Source organism: Labrus bergylta, chromosome 6, assembly GCF_963930695.1.
Source record: "Labrus bergylta chromosome 6, fLabBer1.1, whole genome shotgun sequence".
NCBI classification, from domain to species: Eukaryota; Metazoa; Chordata; class Actinopteri; order Labriformes; family Labridae; genus Labrus; species Labrus bergylta.
Window position 1 is genome coordinate 23,668,177 of NC_089200.1, and position 17,832 is coordinate 23,686,008.

Consider the following 17,832-nt stretch of genomic DNA (forward strand, 5'->3'; position numbering starts at 1 on the left):
CACTTTGAGCAATGTTTAAATAAAACCCTGTTTCTAAAAAGGTTGCGACACTTTGCAAAATGTAAATGGAAACAGAATGCGGTCTGCAAAACACTGAAACTCCATATTTGATTCAAAACTGCACAAAGGACAAACATTTGTGAAAAATGTTGAAACTGAGAAATTCAGTTTTTTGGGGGAAATAATAAGCCCATTTTGAATTTTAAGCCTGGACCAACTTTTTTTTTTAGGAAAGGCCTCATGCCGAAGCAGTGAGAGCAACATGGGGTTAAGTGTCTTGTCAAGGACATGTGGCTGCGGGAGCTGGGGATCGAACCCCCAACCTTCTGGTTGAAAGACAACAACTCTACCACTGAGCCACTGCTGCCCCCTTAACAATAATAAAGCCATAACCAAAAAAAACCCCCAGATGTAGCATTATTTTAGTGATAGAGTCCCCTGGAGTCTTTTCTTTAGACTTTAAATATGGAGCCCACAGTTTCCTGTATTTCACATGCTGAAGTCAGAAATGCTGAGGCTTACTTTACTGACCTGTGACACTTCGCACATCAAAAAAAAAAAGCAAAAAAAACAAACAATAAGCAGTTAAAAATCCCCTTTGGTTGATCCAGCAACGTTAGCTTCTTGTCTTACTCTGCTTAAATTGCTCTGACATGAAAAAAGAACAGATATATACATAAAACATCTTCTCACCAGATATTGAATGCCGTTGTCGTCAAAGTGTCTGCAGCTCTGAGGGAAGCGGTTGAGAAGAACTTTGATCAGACTCTGGTACCAAGCTGGACTCATGGTCAGGAAACAGTCCTGCGGGAAACACATAACACTTCTTTTAAAGCAAAGCTGCCTGTCTCTCATGCTTACATCATCTCTGGATAGTAAATCTTTCTCTACGACTACAGTTTATAGAACTATTATCATTCAAGCTGAGCTTCATGTTTTTAAAAGCCTGAGCTTCCTGTGTGATTATATGGTTTGACAAGACTAGCCAAGAATGAAAATGTGTCTTTTGGGGAGCACAGAGGGGAGGGGGGTTGTGTGTAAACAGAGCAACGAGGGAATGCTACTTTCAAAATCATGCTAGTTTTCTGAAATCACCACCTCTGCCTCAAAGTTCAATTGTTATTTTAGAAACTTCAACTGAACCTTAATCCCTCTGATTCATTGGAAACAGAGCCAGTTCTCTATTTTGACTTTATACAAATAAATATGTAGTCTAAGATCCTGGTTGTAATAAGCCAACATGAGTTACCCTTGTTTGTATCAAGCATACAGTAAGACAATGAAAGGCTGAAGTGGAAATCTTACCAGTTGTGGGTCGATCTCCCCCACCGAGCGGCTCTGCACAGCCTCCAGCAGCTCCTCCAGCTCACTGAACGACAGTTTGGTCAGCTTCAGTTTGTCCAGTGCCAGATGCTCTCCATGGAACAGCCTCCTCCACAGGTTATCCCTGCGGCAATGACCCATGGCCTGCTCCACACTGGTCTGGATCTGCCTACGGGCTGATGCTACCTCATTATTGAGCAGAGGGAACAGAGGGGAGGGATACAGCAGCCTCTGAGCCTCTGCCCCACAACCTGCCAGAGGGAAAAACTCATTGCTATAACAGGGGGCCAAGGCAGCTGCAGCTTCAGACGATGTTTCCTCCCAAAGTTCCTGTTCAGCACCATGGGATCCACCGGCCTCAGCTCGATCCGGGGGAAGCCGGCCACCCAGTTCGCCAGGCTCTCGATGGATCTGAGGAAGCTTCTTGAAACGGCGCATGTCAGCAGTGAGGCGTGGGAAGAGCTCTCTCTGACTGGTCATGATTACATAGAACCGCAACCTGCACACAGGTAAATAAGAAACGTCAGATTGGTTTGAAACTCTTCACTATTTGGATCAAGCTCATTATCCAGTATCATTAATCCTTCTTTAGGATAGGCTTAAATAACTACAATAGATATAAAGAAACATAAAAACATAATTAGGGCTACTTTAAAAAACATGCATAACCCAAATGTTTTTTGGACCTAAAACCTTAAAGGTCCAATCAGTAAGATATCTATTGAATTAACTGATAAACCGACCTCACTGTATGATCAGACATAAAGGAAACATGTTATGTTGAAGTGCTGGCTTCTCTGACACCAATGCAGCAGCCAGTATGTCCTTCTATGTTTAGATTCTGGTCCTGAATGCTCTGGATTTGTTTGGACCAGAGAAGGTAGGCGGTTTAAGGCCGTTTTGGACGCCCTCAGTTTTTCAGGCAAAAGGCAAACCAACAGGTGTTGCAGCGGTGGAAGCGGGAAAGAGAACTGGTTCAGATAGAAGTGATTGTACCCGACCTTAAAAGCCTCTGCATGTTTCTAATAAGCTCCACGATTAGAAACGTGCTCAAACTAGGATCAATATTGGAGATGTTTTTGAAAAATGGAGAGAGGTTAGAACACAGAAAGGTTTACAGACCGACACAGAGCTGGATAAACACTGAAGCTTCAGTGTCCACCACATGGCAACCTGCGTACACATCACCTCTAGAGTGAAAGGGGTGGGGGAGACAGCTTTTGAATTTGGACTGCAGTACCCATTTTAAACACTGAGTGTCAGAGTTACATATTGCTCCTTTATTATATTAATTTCATAATGATACTAACAGAAATCAGCCGCTAATGCAGACAGGTCAGAAACAGAAATCTCAAATGTTGGCCGAAACATACTGATCAACAAGTACCGGTAGTTTCAGCATTGAAGGAAGCAACCTAGGTTAGAAAAGTGAAAAACACGCCCTCAGTGTTTTGCATGCAAACACATTGCTCACCAATGACAGGATGAAAACTGTGACATTAGACTTTAATATGACATCATTTTTACCTCAGCAAATGCCTCTCCCCATCTGACTGCTCCTCAAATGGGGCGGCATTATGGCACACAACCATGGACACGTCAAAGTCATCATGGTGGTGGAGGCCCTCCAGATCCTTGTAAGAGCCAGAACTTTGACAAATGAGGATAATAAAAGAAGAATATTAAAATAAAGCAGCCCATGTAATGGAGAACATAAATATTCTAGAGATCTGGTATACTTTTACCTGTTCCAAAGAGCCACAAGTGCATACTCATGTAGGTCAGGGGTTCCTTTCTTACTATCATTGGTAGCTGGACCCTTGGACATGCGAAGGGGCTTCATGCCGTAGGTGCTGGTGTGGTCAGTGATGTAGTTGTAGAGCTGGTGAGCGGTAATCATCCCCGTGGAGATCGAGAAGCTCCCTGATGTACAAAATGATCAGAGACTCTCAGAAAGGTTAACACAAGAGATCCTAGATCCTCCTGACTAGGAACAGTGCTTTGAATCCTTTTATGTGAAAACATGAACAGTGTCTTTTAACCTTCAAATACTCTGAAAGATTTGCTGGGATGGAAAAAAATGAGAGTTGGGGTTGAGCCAGAAATACATGATACAGAGAGGGACCAAATTTAAGAATATCACCTCATTGCTTCTCATCTCATTTCTGTTGCAGACTCTCTTTTAGTGTTCTGTGCAGTGAGCCCTGTATTGAATGTGGAATTACAAAATGCTCTGACACAGTAACAAAATCAAAAATGAAGGTTTGATAAGTACTGTTGTGCTGACCTCTACAGGTTACAAGGTCTGTTAAACCTGTGACCACAACTATGATCCAAGCTGAGTGTGTCTTCAGTCCTTTTCACACATGCACTCCTGAAATATTCTAGATCATGTTAAGACATTAAGGGACTGATATTTTCAGATATTTTGTCTTTCACACATGCAACTCGTAGCAGGACAAAAAGCTTTGTTTGGTTAGGGTGGTGGGGGGGTCAGATGGGAAGGAGGATTCTTTCATAACAGTGACTTTTTCTGGGTTAATAACAGTACAACGTGCAATGGTGTCATATCAAATATATAATGAGGAGTACAGCCTAGACCTGCTCTTTTTAAAAAATGGGTTGAAAGATCATTTGGTAAGAATTAGAACATCTGTAGTTACAAGATAACTTTAAATATTACTGTAAGCCTCGGTCACCTTGAAAAACATGATTGCGGCCAAACTTGGGAATATCCGGGTGATGGGAAATGAAGTCGTCCAAGAAGTCGGTGAGCTGGTAGCCCTGTCTAAGCGTCATGTGGCAGCCGACCAAGTACTGGTGAACCACTCTCAGGTGGAAGTCGTAGCTGAAGGAGTGAACATGCATCAGGTCGCGCACCTTATCGCACTCCTCCGTGAAGAGCATGGAGAGCTAAAACAGACAATAGGACAGTCACCAAAGGCACAGATTGATGAGTGGACAGTCACAGCAAAACACGTTTTCTGGAGGGTCATCGGCAGCAGCAAATCCTGTCTCAGCCTAACTTTCAGTCAACCTAGAGACAGGCTGGATCTGAGGTGGGTTTTAAGCCTCTTGATGAACCGTTAAATTGCGCCCACCTGTCAATCATGTCAGCTATGCGTCTAACTATAGATAACAAGTATCGTTTTCTAAATCAAAACGTGGATGTTTAAAAAAATTCACCTTCTGTACAGTGTGTGCCAGTGATGACAATAACTAATCAGACCTATTTTGTTTTTCGCACCAGGCTGTAAACATGTTTATTTATGCTGAAAAAATTGTTTTTTTTCGCCTGTTGTGTGTATCTGACTTCTGGTGTTCCTGGAGCCAGCCTCGAGTGGACACCGGATTTTGTACTTCTGCATGTACTTCATTTTTCAAGACCGGTTGCCGCTTAAGCATGGTGGAATCAAAGAGGCAAGAAAAACTACAAAGAATATTTTAGCTAGCTGCCTCACTGCTGAAATCAATCATCACCTTTTCCTGTCTTAATATTTACTCAGAAACCATCCTCACCCTCATCATGTTCACAGAGATAAGAATATAATTCTTCTGCCACAGAGGGAGAAATAATGATGAGAATGAGAAGAAACGGTCATGTTCAGTTTCAGGGCAGCAGTTTGTCTACTGTCCATCTCACTGAGAGGAGAGGCTACATTGATCTGAGAAGCTGTAATCATTCAGGGTCACAAAAGAAGGAAAATAATTAAAGACAGTTGATAAAAGACAAGACAAAGAAACAAACATTACTGTTTATATAAAAGTTGTTCTCCTGCATCAAATACAAACCTGTGTACAGTTCACCAAACAACAACAACACAACACCAACACCAACACCAACACCAGGGATCTGAGCCCCAGAGAAATGTTTTGAGGCTCTTTATTTGAATTCTGAGTAACTCCACATAATCACTCTTTAGTTCTGATAAGTAGCCCTTAAATGAAGTAATCTTGATAATTAAGAGTTTTTAACCAATTCAGTCTAAAGAAATGAAATGTGAGTTTACAGTAACGTGATCATCTAAGGCTAGCAGAGCTGAAGCAGTTTTCAGTCACAATTTGAATTATCAACCATTGAAACTCAAAGACAAACTTTATGATGATAGAATCCTGGAAGAAAAAGAAAACAGCTCCAGTCATCCCCAAGGTACCAAAGTTGAAAGAGGAATTACACTGAGATGATCAAAGAAATAGCAAAGGGGACAACAGTGGTTGCGTGGATATTTAAAAAAAAAGAAAAAATCATAAGCTGAGACACCCACAGCACCCAAACCAGCAAGCATGGAGACAAACAGCCTGTTGAAAGTAAAGGATGGAAAAGAAATCACATGGGAGCTTGACTCAGGCCTGATCCATAAAAAAAGAAGAATTCCTACATCCACCTTACTAAGGTGCTTTCTAACTGTTAAGCTGTATGTTGGTGCAACTGGGTAACTAACAGCTTGAAAGCACACTTCAATAAAAAACCCATTCATTACTGAAGAGACCATATCCCAAACATAAAGATTTAAAAAGGAAGAGACCAGGACTGATGGCAGCAAGCAGAGTGGCAGGGAGGGGTGAAGCCTGATTGTAGTGATACACCCCTCCCTTGAGAATATCTGGGACATACCGCACAGTCAGATACTGGGGTGGCATCGGGGAACGGCTTGCAACGAGGTTTGGTGAGGAGGCTGCCCTGATGGAGAGATGACATGTGGTGGGACTAGGCAGACACACAGACAGATGGATGGAAAGAGAGACTCAAAAAGGTACTACAAGAATAAATGAGAACATCATTCCTCAAACCTTTTTAATACACAAACACACACATGTATGAGGCACACTGGACATACACACATCAGAGTCTCATTTAAGACTCGACTTATTGGAGATCTTCTGACAGGGAACTTCAAAGATTAGAGTATGAACAGTAAAGGCCGGGTCACATTTTAGCCCCATTTCCCTTAAAGCGGTCCAGTTTGGTACGTCCTTATCAGGGTTTCCACTGTCAAAAGTTAGGAATGGTACCAAAATAACCGATCTGTATCGTCATATTTTTTTGCTACCCTTCTGTTGGGGTGCCAAGCGTAATGATCTAACCCTAGAGGGTGGAGAGACACTCTGCCGTCTGTTGATTGGTCAAAAGAATCATCCCTTTCCCTGTGACAGCAGTAATAAAGAGCAAACACAAAATACGCCATATTCAAATATGGATTTTGAGTGAGTTATATCAAGGCTGTTTTTGCTTTTTTGCGAATGTCAGCAAGTAGCCCCATGGACGACCTCTGATTGGTAAAAAGGATGGGCAGAGGGAACTGGATGGCATCGTTAGGAACGAGAAAGTGTTCCAGCTTCTTTCTCAAAGGGTGGCTACAGAGGGGATGTGCAGATATCAGAGCAGTGCTGGACCAAATAAAAAAAAAGATCCGGAGCCACTACCAATAGAACTGAGACCACAACAGCCCAAATGGCGTTCACAGGAAGAATTGGAAACGGTTTGACCTGATTGATGCCTTCCACAGTCACAGACCGGCTAGTTTGGGAAGAAAAGGAGGCATCAATACAGTCACATGTCCACTGGAGTCATGATGTCTCATCAGTGACTGAAATAGTTGTGGAACAAGTCACTTATGCACAGCTCATTCCATGTACAGCTTTAGACCAAGCCTATTATTTGTTTGTTATCCAGTTAACTAGCACCCCACTGTTAGCAAGCTAATGCTAACAATCAAGGCTCTCTAGCTTAACTAACTATCCACTCAGTGGTGCTGTTTACTTTTTATTTTCTTCATTTGTTATCTCATCCAGTATTGCTGTAGTTTGTGTTAGTCACACTTGATTTGTGCAACTTTTCAGATGAAGATCCTAGCACCCAGAATGAGCTTGCAGGGGGGCCTCAATAGCAAACACTCGACCACCCCGGGCCCCACTAAGAGCACAACCTTGCATTGTAGTTTGCCAGAAAGGATGATAAGCAATGGTAATGAACATTATGTTTACCGTTTAACCAACCAAGTAAGAGGTTATAGAAATAAAACAGCAGAGAACCAAAAATGGAACCCTGTGGAACCCCACAAGTGGAGAGGGCGCTTGAAAAAAAAAAAAAAGGGACCCATCATTTTAAACTGATTAAGACTTTTTAGATAAAACAAACCAGTCCGATGCTCAGTAGGCTGGCATCATCAACTAAAGATTGAAGCCGGAAGAGTAGTATTTTGTGGTTGATTGTGCCAATGATGAAAGCAGAGTAAAAACCTGCAGCTGTGGCAAGGAGTAGGTCACTTGAGACCTTAACCAAAGAAGTTTCTATGCTATAGAGAGAACCTTTTTGAAATCTGTCAAAGATAATGTTTTAAGTCATGAACAGCTGACAAATGAAGTTGTCAGCTGTGAGGGGACTACCGGTACTTTGTTTAAAATACGGGATAAAAAGGACAGCTTGAAGATCAGACTAAAATGATTGAAACCAGTAGGATCAAGGGACGTTTTTTTAAAGAAGGATGATTGTTGTGCATGTTTAAAACTAGAAAGGGATACACCAGTGGATAGTGGAAGAGATGATTTACAATGACAAAAATATCTGGACCAATCCTCTAAATAATAAGTGCGATAGAAGTAATGACTAACATATCTAACTTGTTTTTGTGTCCGTTTGGAACTGTTGTTTACACAAAGAAAACTGGTCTATGATCGGTCCAATGACATCTGAACTGGGTTGGAACCCTTCAGGAGGGGTTGGGTAGGAGGGGAAGCGGTGCGCTGAGGAATATTTGTTCTTGTCTGTTATCAAAGCCAGAGAAATCTATAATTTTATAGTTGTAACGGGAAGTGTCTTGTCAAGGCGACCACCAAGACATAGCCGCCATGACAGACAGAATGTGTATTGTTGCCGTGGAAACACCAGATGTTATGTCAAAGACCGCTACAAAAGGAAGCATGAGCTGTAACTGAAAGTTGCTGTACTGTTGCTGTATGTGCTGCTGTGATAAAATTCATGTAAATTATACACGGATACATTAGCTCGTCAGTAAACATATTCTCTTCCTCAGGTCGGTTTCGCCTCTTCGTCTTCACTACATTAACGCAGAGTTCATTTTCACGGGGGCGGGGAAGTAGCAGAGAGAACTCCCATGATTCCCCGCTAGCCTCGACGTCATCTCTTGTTATTTTAGTATTGATTGAGAGCCTCCTTGAGGTGGAAGTAGTGAGTAGTTATGGCAATGTGTTACCGTTGTAATGTATGTCTGAGAGGAGAGAGATACAGTAATCAAGTCCTGAGAAGATGAGTTTGTGGGCGACTTTTTCAAGGTGCCAGTGGGAGTATTGGTTTTATTCTGGAGATGGTACAAACAGGAGGAAGCATGACTGTGCAACATTTTTAAAGTGTGCTTCGAAGTGAAGCTGAAAATCAAAAGAGACGCCTTCATTTCTGCCGGCTGGCTTTTTAAATAAGGATGTGGCACCAAGGCATTTCTCAATGTGACTAAACAATATGACATCTGATTTACATTTATGGTGTGTGTATATGGTTTATATGTTTCCTGGGCTGGTAGTAGGATATGACAAGAGATAAACAAAAAAAATGCTCTTGGGAAAAACATCTAGAGCCTTAAAGACGTGAGTTAGCGCTTCTAAATATACATCTCTTCTTCAAAGCTGGTCTCATTTTAGGAGATTCAATATGCTGAACCCTGGAGATCTACAGAGCAAACTCTGGTTAATTCAAATACTTACTCTAGCAAAAATGTTCTGCAGGGACTAACTAAGCAGAATTTTTGTACACACACACATGCATGCACGCACACATGCACAAATGCACAAATGCACAAATGCTTCCTTTCGAGATTAAACTAGCCTTTCTTTGAAAGTTTGAAACAAAAAAATGGCAAAACCATTTCCAAAACACTTTCACGGCCTTACTACTAGTGAAAAGCAAGTGAATGGGAAGGCGGGGAAAGGACTGAAGCAGATCAATACCATCAAAAAAAAAAACAAATCATGCTCAATCACGGTATGGAACAACTTTGCCTAGTGTGAGTGTGCCCTAAATATATCTAGCTGTCACATGTTACTTTCCTTCAATAACTCTCTAGCTCTAGTTTGTGGAAGCCTCTGGCCATGTGCACTCAAAACACGGGCAGACTGTGTGCAAAGAGACAGGTAGAAAGGTTGATATACAGAAGATGAAAGACATCACATGATTTAATCTAAAACACTATTATTATTATTTTTAAATAATCAGGTGAAATACATAAGAGCAAAGTGTTGTCAGAGGATGCACAACAATCTTTCTGGGAATATTAATCAGTATCAGAATAAGAAAACTTCGATATTCCTAAATACAGTACGAGGGCTGGAACATCCATACTTTTAACCCTATGGTCCTCGAGGAACATTTTCCAAGAAGACCCTTTGAACTCCAAACCTTCCCTAAGACCTCTGAACATTCCTGGACCAAACTGTAAAACCACTAGTTAAAAAGAAAGTCAGCACACGGTCCTTCAGAAAGGTGAAAATGTTGCATATGAATATGTTTGTATTGTGTTTTCTGTCTACACTCTTTGTGCTCTCTCTCGTGCTTAAAGTCTCCACAATATCCAATAAAAGAAAAGGCGTCATATATGCATATATCATATTTACCTGAGAGTTGACCGTCTGTCCCATGGGGATGCGTGAACACTCCAGCGCATACTGCTTCACACAGAAGTAACACCCCTGGAACAAGATGAAATCCATGGAAAATACATGGTTATTGATATATGACATACTGTAGGTATACATACAAAAACACACACACACACACACACACAATCACACTAGGTGTGTAAGATTATTAGGAGAGGAAAAAAAACTTCTGACTGATTCAGCCTAGCAAGTTCATTCTCACGAGCTAAAACATATAAATTGTTATAAAGGATTTATGTTTGCCTGAAGACCCAGAAGCTACAGCAGAAAGGAAGAAAAAAAAAATCATACAAAAGGAAACTTGTTGGGAATGTTTGCCTTGAGATACACACAGGAGAAGCACAAAGGCAGGGTGAACGGGGTCAAATAAACTTTACTTTGACAACATGGAAATATAATCACACATGACTTAAATTGGATTGCAAAGCCCAAATGCTCTGAAAACAGTTGACATTCACATCAGGCCCAACATTGCTGTGTGTTTAAAATGCAATCCATTACAAATGACTTGTACAAATGTATATTGGTATTCAATTAAAGGAGCAATATGTAACTGGCACCTAGTGTTTAAAATGGGTACTGCAGTCCAAATTCAAAACATTGTAGAGCGCTGTGTCCCCCCGCCCCCTCCTCTCTAGTAGATGCTCACTCAGGTTGCCATGTCGTGGACACTGAAGCTTCAGTGTTTAGCCAGCTCTTTGTCGGTCTGTAAACCTTTCTGTGTTGAAACCTGGCTCGATTTTTCAAAAACATCTCCAATATTGATCCTAGTTTGAACACGTTTCTGTTCGTGGACCTTATTAGAAAAATGCAGAGGACAGCGTTTTAGTGAATTCATATTTTCTTACCTTAAAGGCCAGTTCCATCAATACAATGCCCCCTGGTAGCGCCCTCTGGAGGTGGTATGCGGTGGTTGCAGAAAGCGTAGTCTGCAAAGGCAATTTACACAAAATAAATAAATAAAGGACGCAGTTTCTTGAGCCATTCATTTTTTTAAAGTTCTAAAGTTCTTTTGGTAAATATTGGTGTTTTTACTGAAACAAAGATTAATCAGCATAACTTCCAATGGAGTTCCCCTGTGCTCAGGTGAGAGAAAATACAGAGCTGTGTGTGAATCCATTACCACAGGTTACAAATCTGTGGGCAGTTTATAATCTGTGCCCACTTTTTACAAATCTGTGTTTTCTTTGACTTTTACACCTTTCCTTTAGTCCTTGTCTTCTTTAATATCTCCTTTAACACATTTGAGAATAGATTCCTTCCTAGATTCAAGGTGTCACCAAGTACCAATTCAAAGAGCAAACCTTACAAACTGTTCACGTTCCTTAAAATTTAAAAATGTTTGTGTGTGTCTGTGTGTGTCTGTGTGTGTGTGTGTGTGTGTGTGTGTGTGTGTGTGTGTGTGTGTGTGTGTGTGTGTGTGTGTGTGTGTGTGTGTGTGTGTGTGTGTGTGTGTATATCTAAGGTAAACACTCACCTTAGGGCTGTCCTCGCTCTTCTGCTTTACGTAAGAAAAAGACATTCTCCCTTCTGATGACATCGAGTTCAGCATCGCAGCCCGAGCACGGGCTATGCTGTAAGAGATGGCGGGGGGAGGGAGGGGGGGCAGTTAGGGTTTAAACCAGGCATGGTCAAGGGCTGAAGGAACACCAACAGCATAAACGAACTCATAATACATCATTCTGATAGAGTCACAGCGTACGAGCCTAGAAAGTGACCGGCACACAGGACAGGTATCTGCCCTGCATCTGCTCCTGTTGCATCAGCCATGGGGCTGCTGTGCTGGAAGGTCAGAGGTCAGAGGACGGTCAAAACACAAATGATGATTCATTGATTAAGAGTTCTGAGGGCCCGATAACACTTCGACGAATTGCTAGAAAAACGTTGCTAGCAAAACAATGTTTTCCTATGGTACTGCGCTCTACTCTGCTGTCTGCGTGACACGTTTTCCTAGCGGTTTTTGGGCATAAAAGTTAAAACATTTTCCACTTTTCAGCTCAAGACTAGGGACACGTATCAGTGATCGAAAAACAAGGTAAAGTGCATTTTGCGTAATATATGACCTTTAAGAACAAAACCAGAAGGAAGCCTCAAGAGTCCTCATAACAAATGCTGATAATCAAGCAATGTAGATACTGACCTGCGAGCTGGAGACTGAGGCCGGACCTGAACCAAAATGAAGCCCATGCTCTGCAGGTATTGGACGTACTGCTGGAGGAAGGTGCCAGAAATTTCCAGAAGCCAGGGCTCTTCCTTCAGTCGGCTGGGAAGCATATCACCTGAGTCAGTGCTGTAGCTTCGGTCCCGTCCTGACGCTGTGGAGTCACTGGAACAATGCCGTTTCTGGCACACATATAACAATCACACACATTAGTATCACAGGGAACGTCACGTTAACATTTAAGTTCCTCAAAGTGTGCAAATCTGATATCTTGTACAATTTCTTTAACATGCAAACACACAATGAGAAAAAACTTTAAGAGCAATCGAGACCCTCTGCAGGGAAGATTATCGGTCTCTGACAAAGGCCTGTGTGAAACACTTGCCCCGAGATGATCATAGCTCTAAAGCAGAGGTCTCAAACTGCCGGCCCGCAGGCCATGTACGGCCCCCCTCCCCCCAATCCCCGGCCCGCCCCGCATGTTAAAAACATAATGTAGTCAGGCCCGCAAAATATCTTTTAAATTAAATGTATTTATTTTATTTTTTCGTTTCTTCATGCTAATTAAAAATACAATTTCTTATGAAATAAAAAAAAATAAAAAAAAAACGTACTTCAATAAAAATTATTTTGACAAGGTTGTAAGTCAAAGGCCAAAGGTACCCGCACATGCCCAGAGAGGTTCACGGAGTGAGAGCAGTTGGCGCAAAAGTGTTGTTGTTTGGCTGCTTACGACCAAGATGTCGCTTTCTAAGTCAAAAAGGAAAGTTGACAATGAACACAGAAAGTTTCAAGAACAATGGACATTACAGTATTTTTTTTGTGGAGTTTAGTGGACATGCAACCTGCCTGATACAGTGGGTACGGAAAGTATTCAGACCCCTTTACATTTTTCACTCTTTGTTTCATTGCAGCCATTTGCTAAAATCAAAAAAGTTCATTTTATTTCTCATTAATGTACACTCAGCACCCCATCTTGACAGAAAAAAAACAGAAATGTAGAAATTTTTGCAAATTTATTAACAAAGAAAAACTGAAATATCACATGGTCATAAGTATTCAGACCCTTTGCTGTGACACTCATCTTTAACTCACATGCTGTCCATTTCTTCTGATCCTCCTTGAACTGCCCAAGGAGCTTAGAGACAGAATTGTGGCAAGGCACAGATCTGGCCAAGGTTACAAAAGAATTTCTGCAGCACTGAAGGTTCCTAAGAGCACAGTGGCCTCCATAATCCTTAAATGGAAGAAGTTTGGGACGACCAGAACTCTTCCTAGACCTGGCCGTCCAGCCAAACTGAGCAATCGTGGGAGAAGAGCCTTGGTGAGAGAGGTAAAGAAGAACCCAAAGATCACTGTGGCTGAGCTCCAGAGATGCAGTAGGGAGATAGGAGAAAGTTCCACAAAGTCAAGTATCACTGCAGTCCTCCACCAGTCGGGGCTTTATGGCAGAGTGGCCTGACGGAAGCCTCTCCTCAGTGCAAGACATATGAAAGCCTGCATAGAGTTTGCCAAAAAACACATTAAGGACTCCCAGACTATGAGAACGAAGATTCTCTGGTCTGATGAGACCAAGATTGAACTTTTTGGCTTTCATTCTAAGCGGTATGTGTGGAGAAAACCAGGCACTGCTCATCACCTGCCCAATACAATCCCAACAGTGAAACATGGTGGTGGCAGCATCATGCTATGGGGGTGTTTTTCAGCTGCAGGGACAGGACGACTGGTTGCAATTGAAGGAAAGATGAATGCGGCTAAGTACAGAGATATCCTGGAAGAAAACCTCTTCCAGAGTGCTCAGGACCTCAAGACTGGGCCGAAGGTTCACCTTCCAACAAGACAATGACCCTAAGCACACAGCTAAAATAACAAAGGAGTGGCTTCAGAAAACAACTCTGTGACCATTCTTGACTGGCCCAGCCAGAGCCCTGACCTAAACCCAATTGAGCATCTCTGGAGAGACCTGAAAATGGCTGTCCACCAACGTTCATCATCCAACCTGACAGAACTGGAGAGAATCTGCAAGGAAGAATGGCAGAGGATCCCCAAATCCAGGTGTGAAAAACTTGTTGCATCATTCCCAAGAAGACTCATGGCTGTACTAGCTCAAAAGGGTGCTTCTACTCAATACTGAGCAAAGGGTCTGAATACTTATGACCATGTGATATTTCAGTTTTTCTTTGTTAATAAATTTGCAAAAATTTCTACATTTCTGTTTTTTTTCTGTCAAGATGGGGTGCTGAGTGTACATTAATGAGAAATAAAATGAACTTTTTTGATTTTATCAAATGGCTGCAATGAAACAAAGAGTGAAAAATGTAAAGGGGTCTGAATACTTTCCGTACCCACTGTATGTCAGGAAAGAATTGCCATTTTAAAGGAGTACAATCTCAAGCGTCATTACTGCACTAAACACGGAGAGCAGTATGAAAAGTACCGGGGAGAGGAGAGGAAACAGCGTGCCACGCAGCTACAGAGAGGACTTCTTTCTCAGCAAAGTCTTTTCCACAAATCCAAGAAGGAGGCCGATGCTGCTGTTGAAGCAAGTTACGTGTTGAGTGAATTAATTGCCAGAACGGGGAAACCAGCAGAGCAGATTAGCAGTTTATCAAGTGACATTTATGACCAGTTATGTGACAGAGAAAAACGTTTCACTGCATACTCTGTGGCGCTTGATGAAAGCACGGATAAAACGGATACTGCCCAGCTGTCCATATTCATCAGGGGTATTAATGACCAAATCGAAGTGACTGAAGAGTTGATGAGTTTGTGCGCAATGCACGGCCGCTCTACAGCCAAGGACATTTTTCAGCAGCTCTCTGACGCGATTGAGCACGCAGGTTTGCCATGGAATAGACTGGTTGGCATCACCACTGACGGAGACCCGTCCATGACAGGCAAAAAAAACGGACTAGTAGTGCTGGTACAGAGGTGATGAATATGCCTCTGCTATTGACAATCTTCTGCAGGAGTTTGATCAGCGTTTTGCTGACTTCAAGGAACACCGGGTCACTTTCCAGGTATTTGCAGACCCTTTTTCAGCTGATGTTGAGAGTGTCCCAAGTGTGTTGCAAATGGAACTTGTTGACCTGCAGTGTAACAGTGAACTGAAAAATAAATTCAGAGAGGCACAGGGGAAGGCAGACCTGACTGGACAGTTTCTAAGAGAATTACCTGCATCCTTCCCAGAGCTATCCAAATTGTTCAGTCGTGTAATGTGCCTTTTTGGAAGCACATATCTGTGTGAGAAACTTTTCTCGACAATGAACTTTAATAAATGCAAGTACAGGTCCAGGCTTAGTGATGCACACCTTGAAGCTGTACTCAGGGTTTCAACTGTGACCTCCATCAAGGTAAATGTGGCTCATCTGTGTGAGCAGAAGCGCTGCCAGGTGTCTGGCAAGAAATAGAATGCCGGATTAATGTACTGGTATTTTGAGTAACTGCATCTTTTCAGTGCAGTGCAGGTTTTATTTATTATTTGATTAAGTTATTTAAGTTATAAAGCAAACACAAAAGACTTGCACTACTAAATGAAAGCAGATGTTTTGAAAAATGTATATAAACTGCTGTTTGTATTAGTGATGTGTGACAAAATTTTGCAGAAACAAAAAGTACATTTGCAAAAATAAAGTCCTTTTTGTGGTGCTTGAACTTTGTAGTGGCCCTCCTTTAAGTCGACAGTACTCCCAGTGGCCCCATGCCAGTTTGAGTTTGAGACCCCTGCTCTAAAGTATCTTTGGCAAAAGCTGGCTCACTTTTCTTTAATTGTGCCAACCATGTTGGATTTAGGAACAGCAATAAAAATGACTTTCTACCAACTTGTTGACAACATGCAACATTTCATGAAATACCTTCACAGTAAAAACCTTTACAAGTTTCATCACAGCAAACTTTTTAATTTCTAACAGGAACATTATGAAATGTTTGTTTTGCAACAGCAGAAATTTAAAAACAGCTTCAATATTGTTTAAGGATTTGAAAACAGTAAAATTAGGCTGACATATGCCTGAGGAAGAAGACATCCGGGCTGCTCTAAAAACTGTACCCTGGTTGTCATGTCAGCAAAGTGACCACAACAACCTAGTCCCAGGTTCCCACGACAGATAGATAAATAGATGGATTATGGATGGACAGATGGATGGATGGATGATGGATGAAAGATAGATCTTCTTAACATTACAACCACGTAAAATGAGCATTGCTCAACATCACCATGACTTTGTGGATGCTCACCAAAAGGCTGAATTTCCTAAAATCACGACTGATTGAGACACCCTCCTATTTGTGGCTCTTTGAGTAATATAGCAAACTGTAAGCTTACCTTTACTGGAGGCTGAACAATTTGTTCCTCTTGGATCTGCTTGCGGAAGACGGGGTCAAAGAGGAGAGGGGTTGCACAATAGTGGACTAGCCTAGATGACTGTTTCAGGGTCTCCAAATCTGCCCCCTGTAAATACATCCATGGGTATTATAACCATTAGTATAAGATGGTGACACTGCTAATACTTATGGGTAGAACTGACATCAACATTTGGCAGATGTACTATAAACTTGGTGTTTTGGGGACAACCTGACTTTGATGCCTTCAGATCACATCTCTTAGTCAAATTTATTTTTCCAGTGAAATAACAACACATCTTTAACTGAATGCCTGTGGACACTGATGGGCCCAGGTCAGGTTGTAGACCTCCACTTAGATGTGCCTAAGTTGAAGAGTTATTTGGGGGTCCATTGGAACATTATATTCACAAATATAACCCTACTACAAACCCGTCCTGAGATGTCATTACGACAGACAGAAACTCAGGTATTCACCACCTCAAGCCCATACTAATTGATTTCCTGGAGGAATGAACATGAATTGTCCTCAAAGCTATAGTGGTGAGGGAAAGCATTCCCCCACGTTTAGGCAAGTCTGATCAGAAATTTAAAACAATATTCTGACAGATCAGGATCCAATTTGTTGTTAGATTGCTCATTTGTTTCCCAATGTGTCCAATATTGAATACCAATTTGGACCTTTCATTATGTGAAATTATTCCAATAGAAACAAAACCATACCTGACTTTTAATTATTTGACATTCATGCCACAGCACACAACTGAGGCTGACCTTAGAACTCCCTTATAATGCTGTGATGAACAGTAAGTACATAATACCTGGCTTAGAGTGGTACAAGAATATTGAGTGTAATGTGTTACACTTTAACACGCATCATGAGTCTTAGTTGAACCAAATTTTCATTTGTCTGTAAAGAAGGGAAAAATCTAGCTAGCCAGAAAGTTTGTCAGTAAGTCAGTTAGTTTGTTACCAGGTGTGAGCCAATCAAAAGCAACTAACTTAACTACACTTTAGTGGACCGAAGCTGAAAGTGATGGTTTAATAATCAGGTTAGCTTAGCTTTGGTACAAGCCGGGTTTAAGTTTCCAGGGACAGGAGAACTATTTAAATACTTTGTCAGTCTCCTTGATCCTTGTTTTAAAAACATTTAGAATTGTTAGCATTAACCTTTACAGGTAACAAGCTACAGACACAGAAACAGCCTGTTCTGAGCAGGGCTGAAATAGAGGGGTTTATATGCATGATCAAATACAGAATCAAAGTGGATTTGTGGTAAGTAATGCTTTTAGAACATCTGAGACTTATTTAAACTGGTTGGAAAGGAGGACGATACG

The 17,832-nt window shown here is 41.6% G+C and overlaps 2 protein-coding genes across 2 annotated transcripts in view; one reads left to right on the forward strand and one right to left on the reverse strand.

Moving 5' to 3' along the window:
• Positions 1-17,832, forward strand: part of hyi (hydroxypyruvate isomerase) — a 127,755-nt gene that overhangs the window by 6,611 nt on the left and 103,312 nt on the right. The window lies entirely within an intron of this gene.
• szt2 (SZT2 subunit of KICSTOR complex) overlaps positions 1-17,832 on the reverse strand; it is a 91,713-nt gene that overhangs the window by 2,586 nt on the left and 71,295 nt on the right. The window contains exons 62-72 of the mRNA XM_065956048.1: positions 16,479-16,604; positions 12,134-12,336; positions 11,471-11,567; positions 10,842-10,922; positions 9,949-10,023; positions 5,939-6,004; positions 4,023-4,236; positions 3,069-3,246; positions 2,851-2,973; positions 1,306-1,822; positions 694-804 (exon numbers count right to left, since the gene is read on the reverse strand). Coding sequence (XP_065812120.1) covers positions 694-804; positions 1,306-1,822; positions 2,851-2,973; positions 3,069-3,246; positions 4,023-4,236; positions 5,939-6,004; positions 9,949-10,023; positions 10,842-10,922; positions 11,471-11,567; positions 12,134-12,336; positions 16,479-16,604 — 1,791 coding nt within the window. The remainder of the gene's footprint in view (positions 1-693; positions 805-1,305; positions 1,823-2,850; positions 2,974-3,068; positions 3,247-4,022; positions 4,237-5,938; positions 6,005-9,948; positions 10,024-10,841; positions 10,923-11,470; positions 11,568-12,133; positions 12,337-16,478; positions 16,605-17,832) is intronic.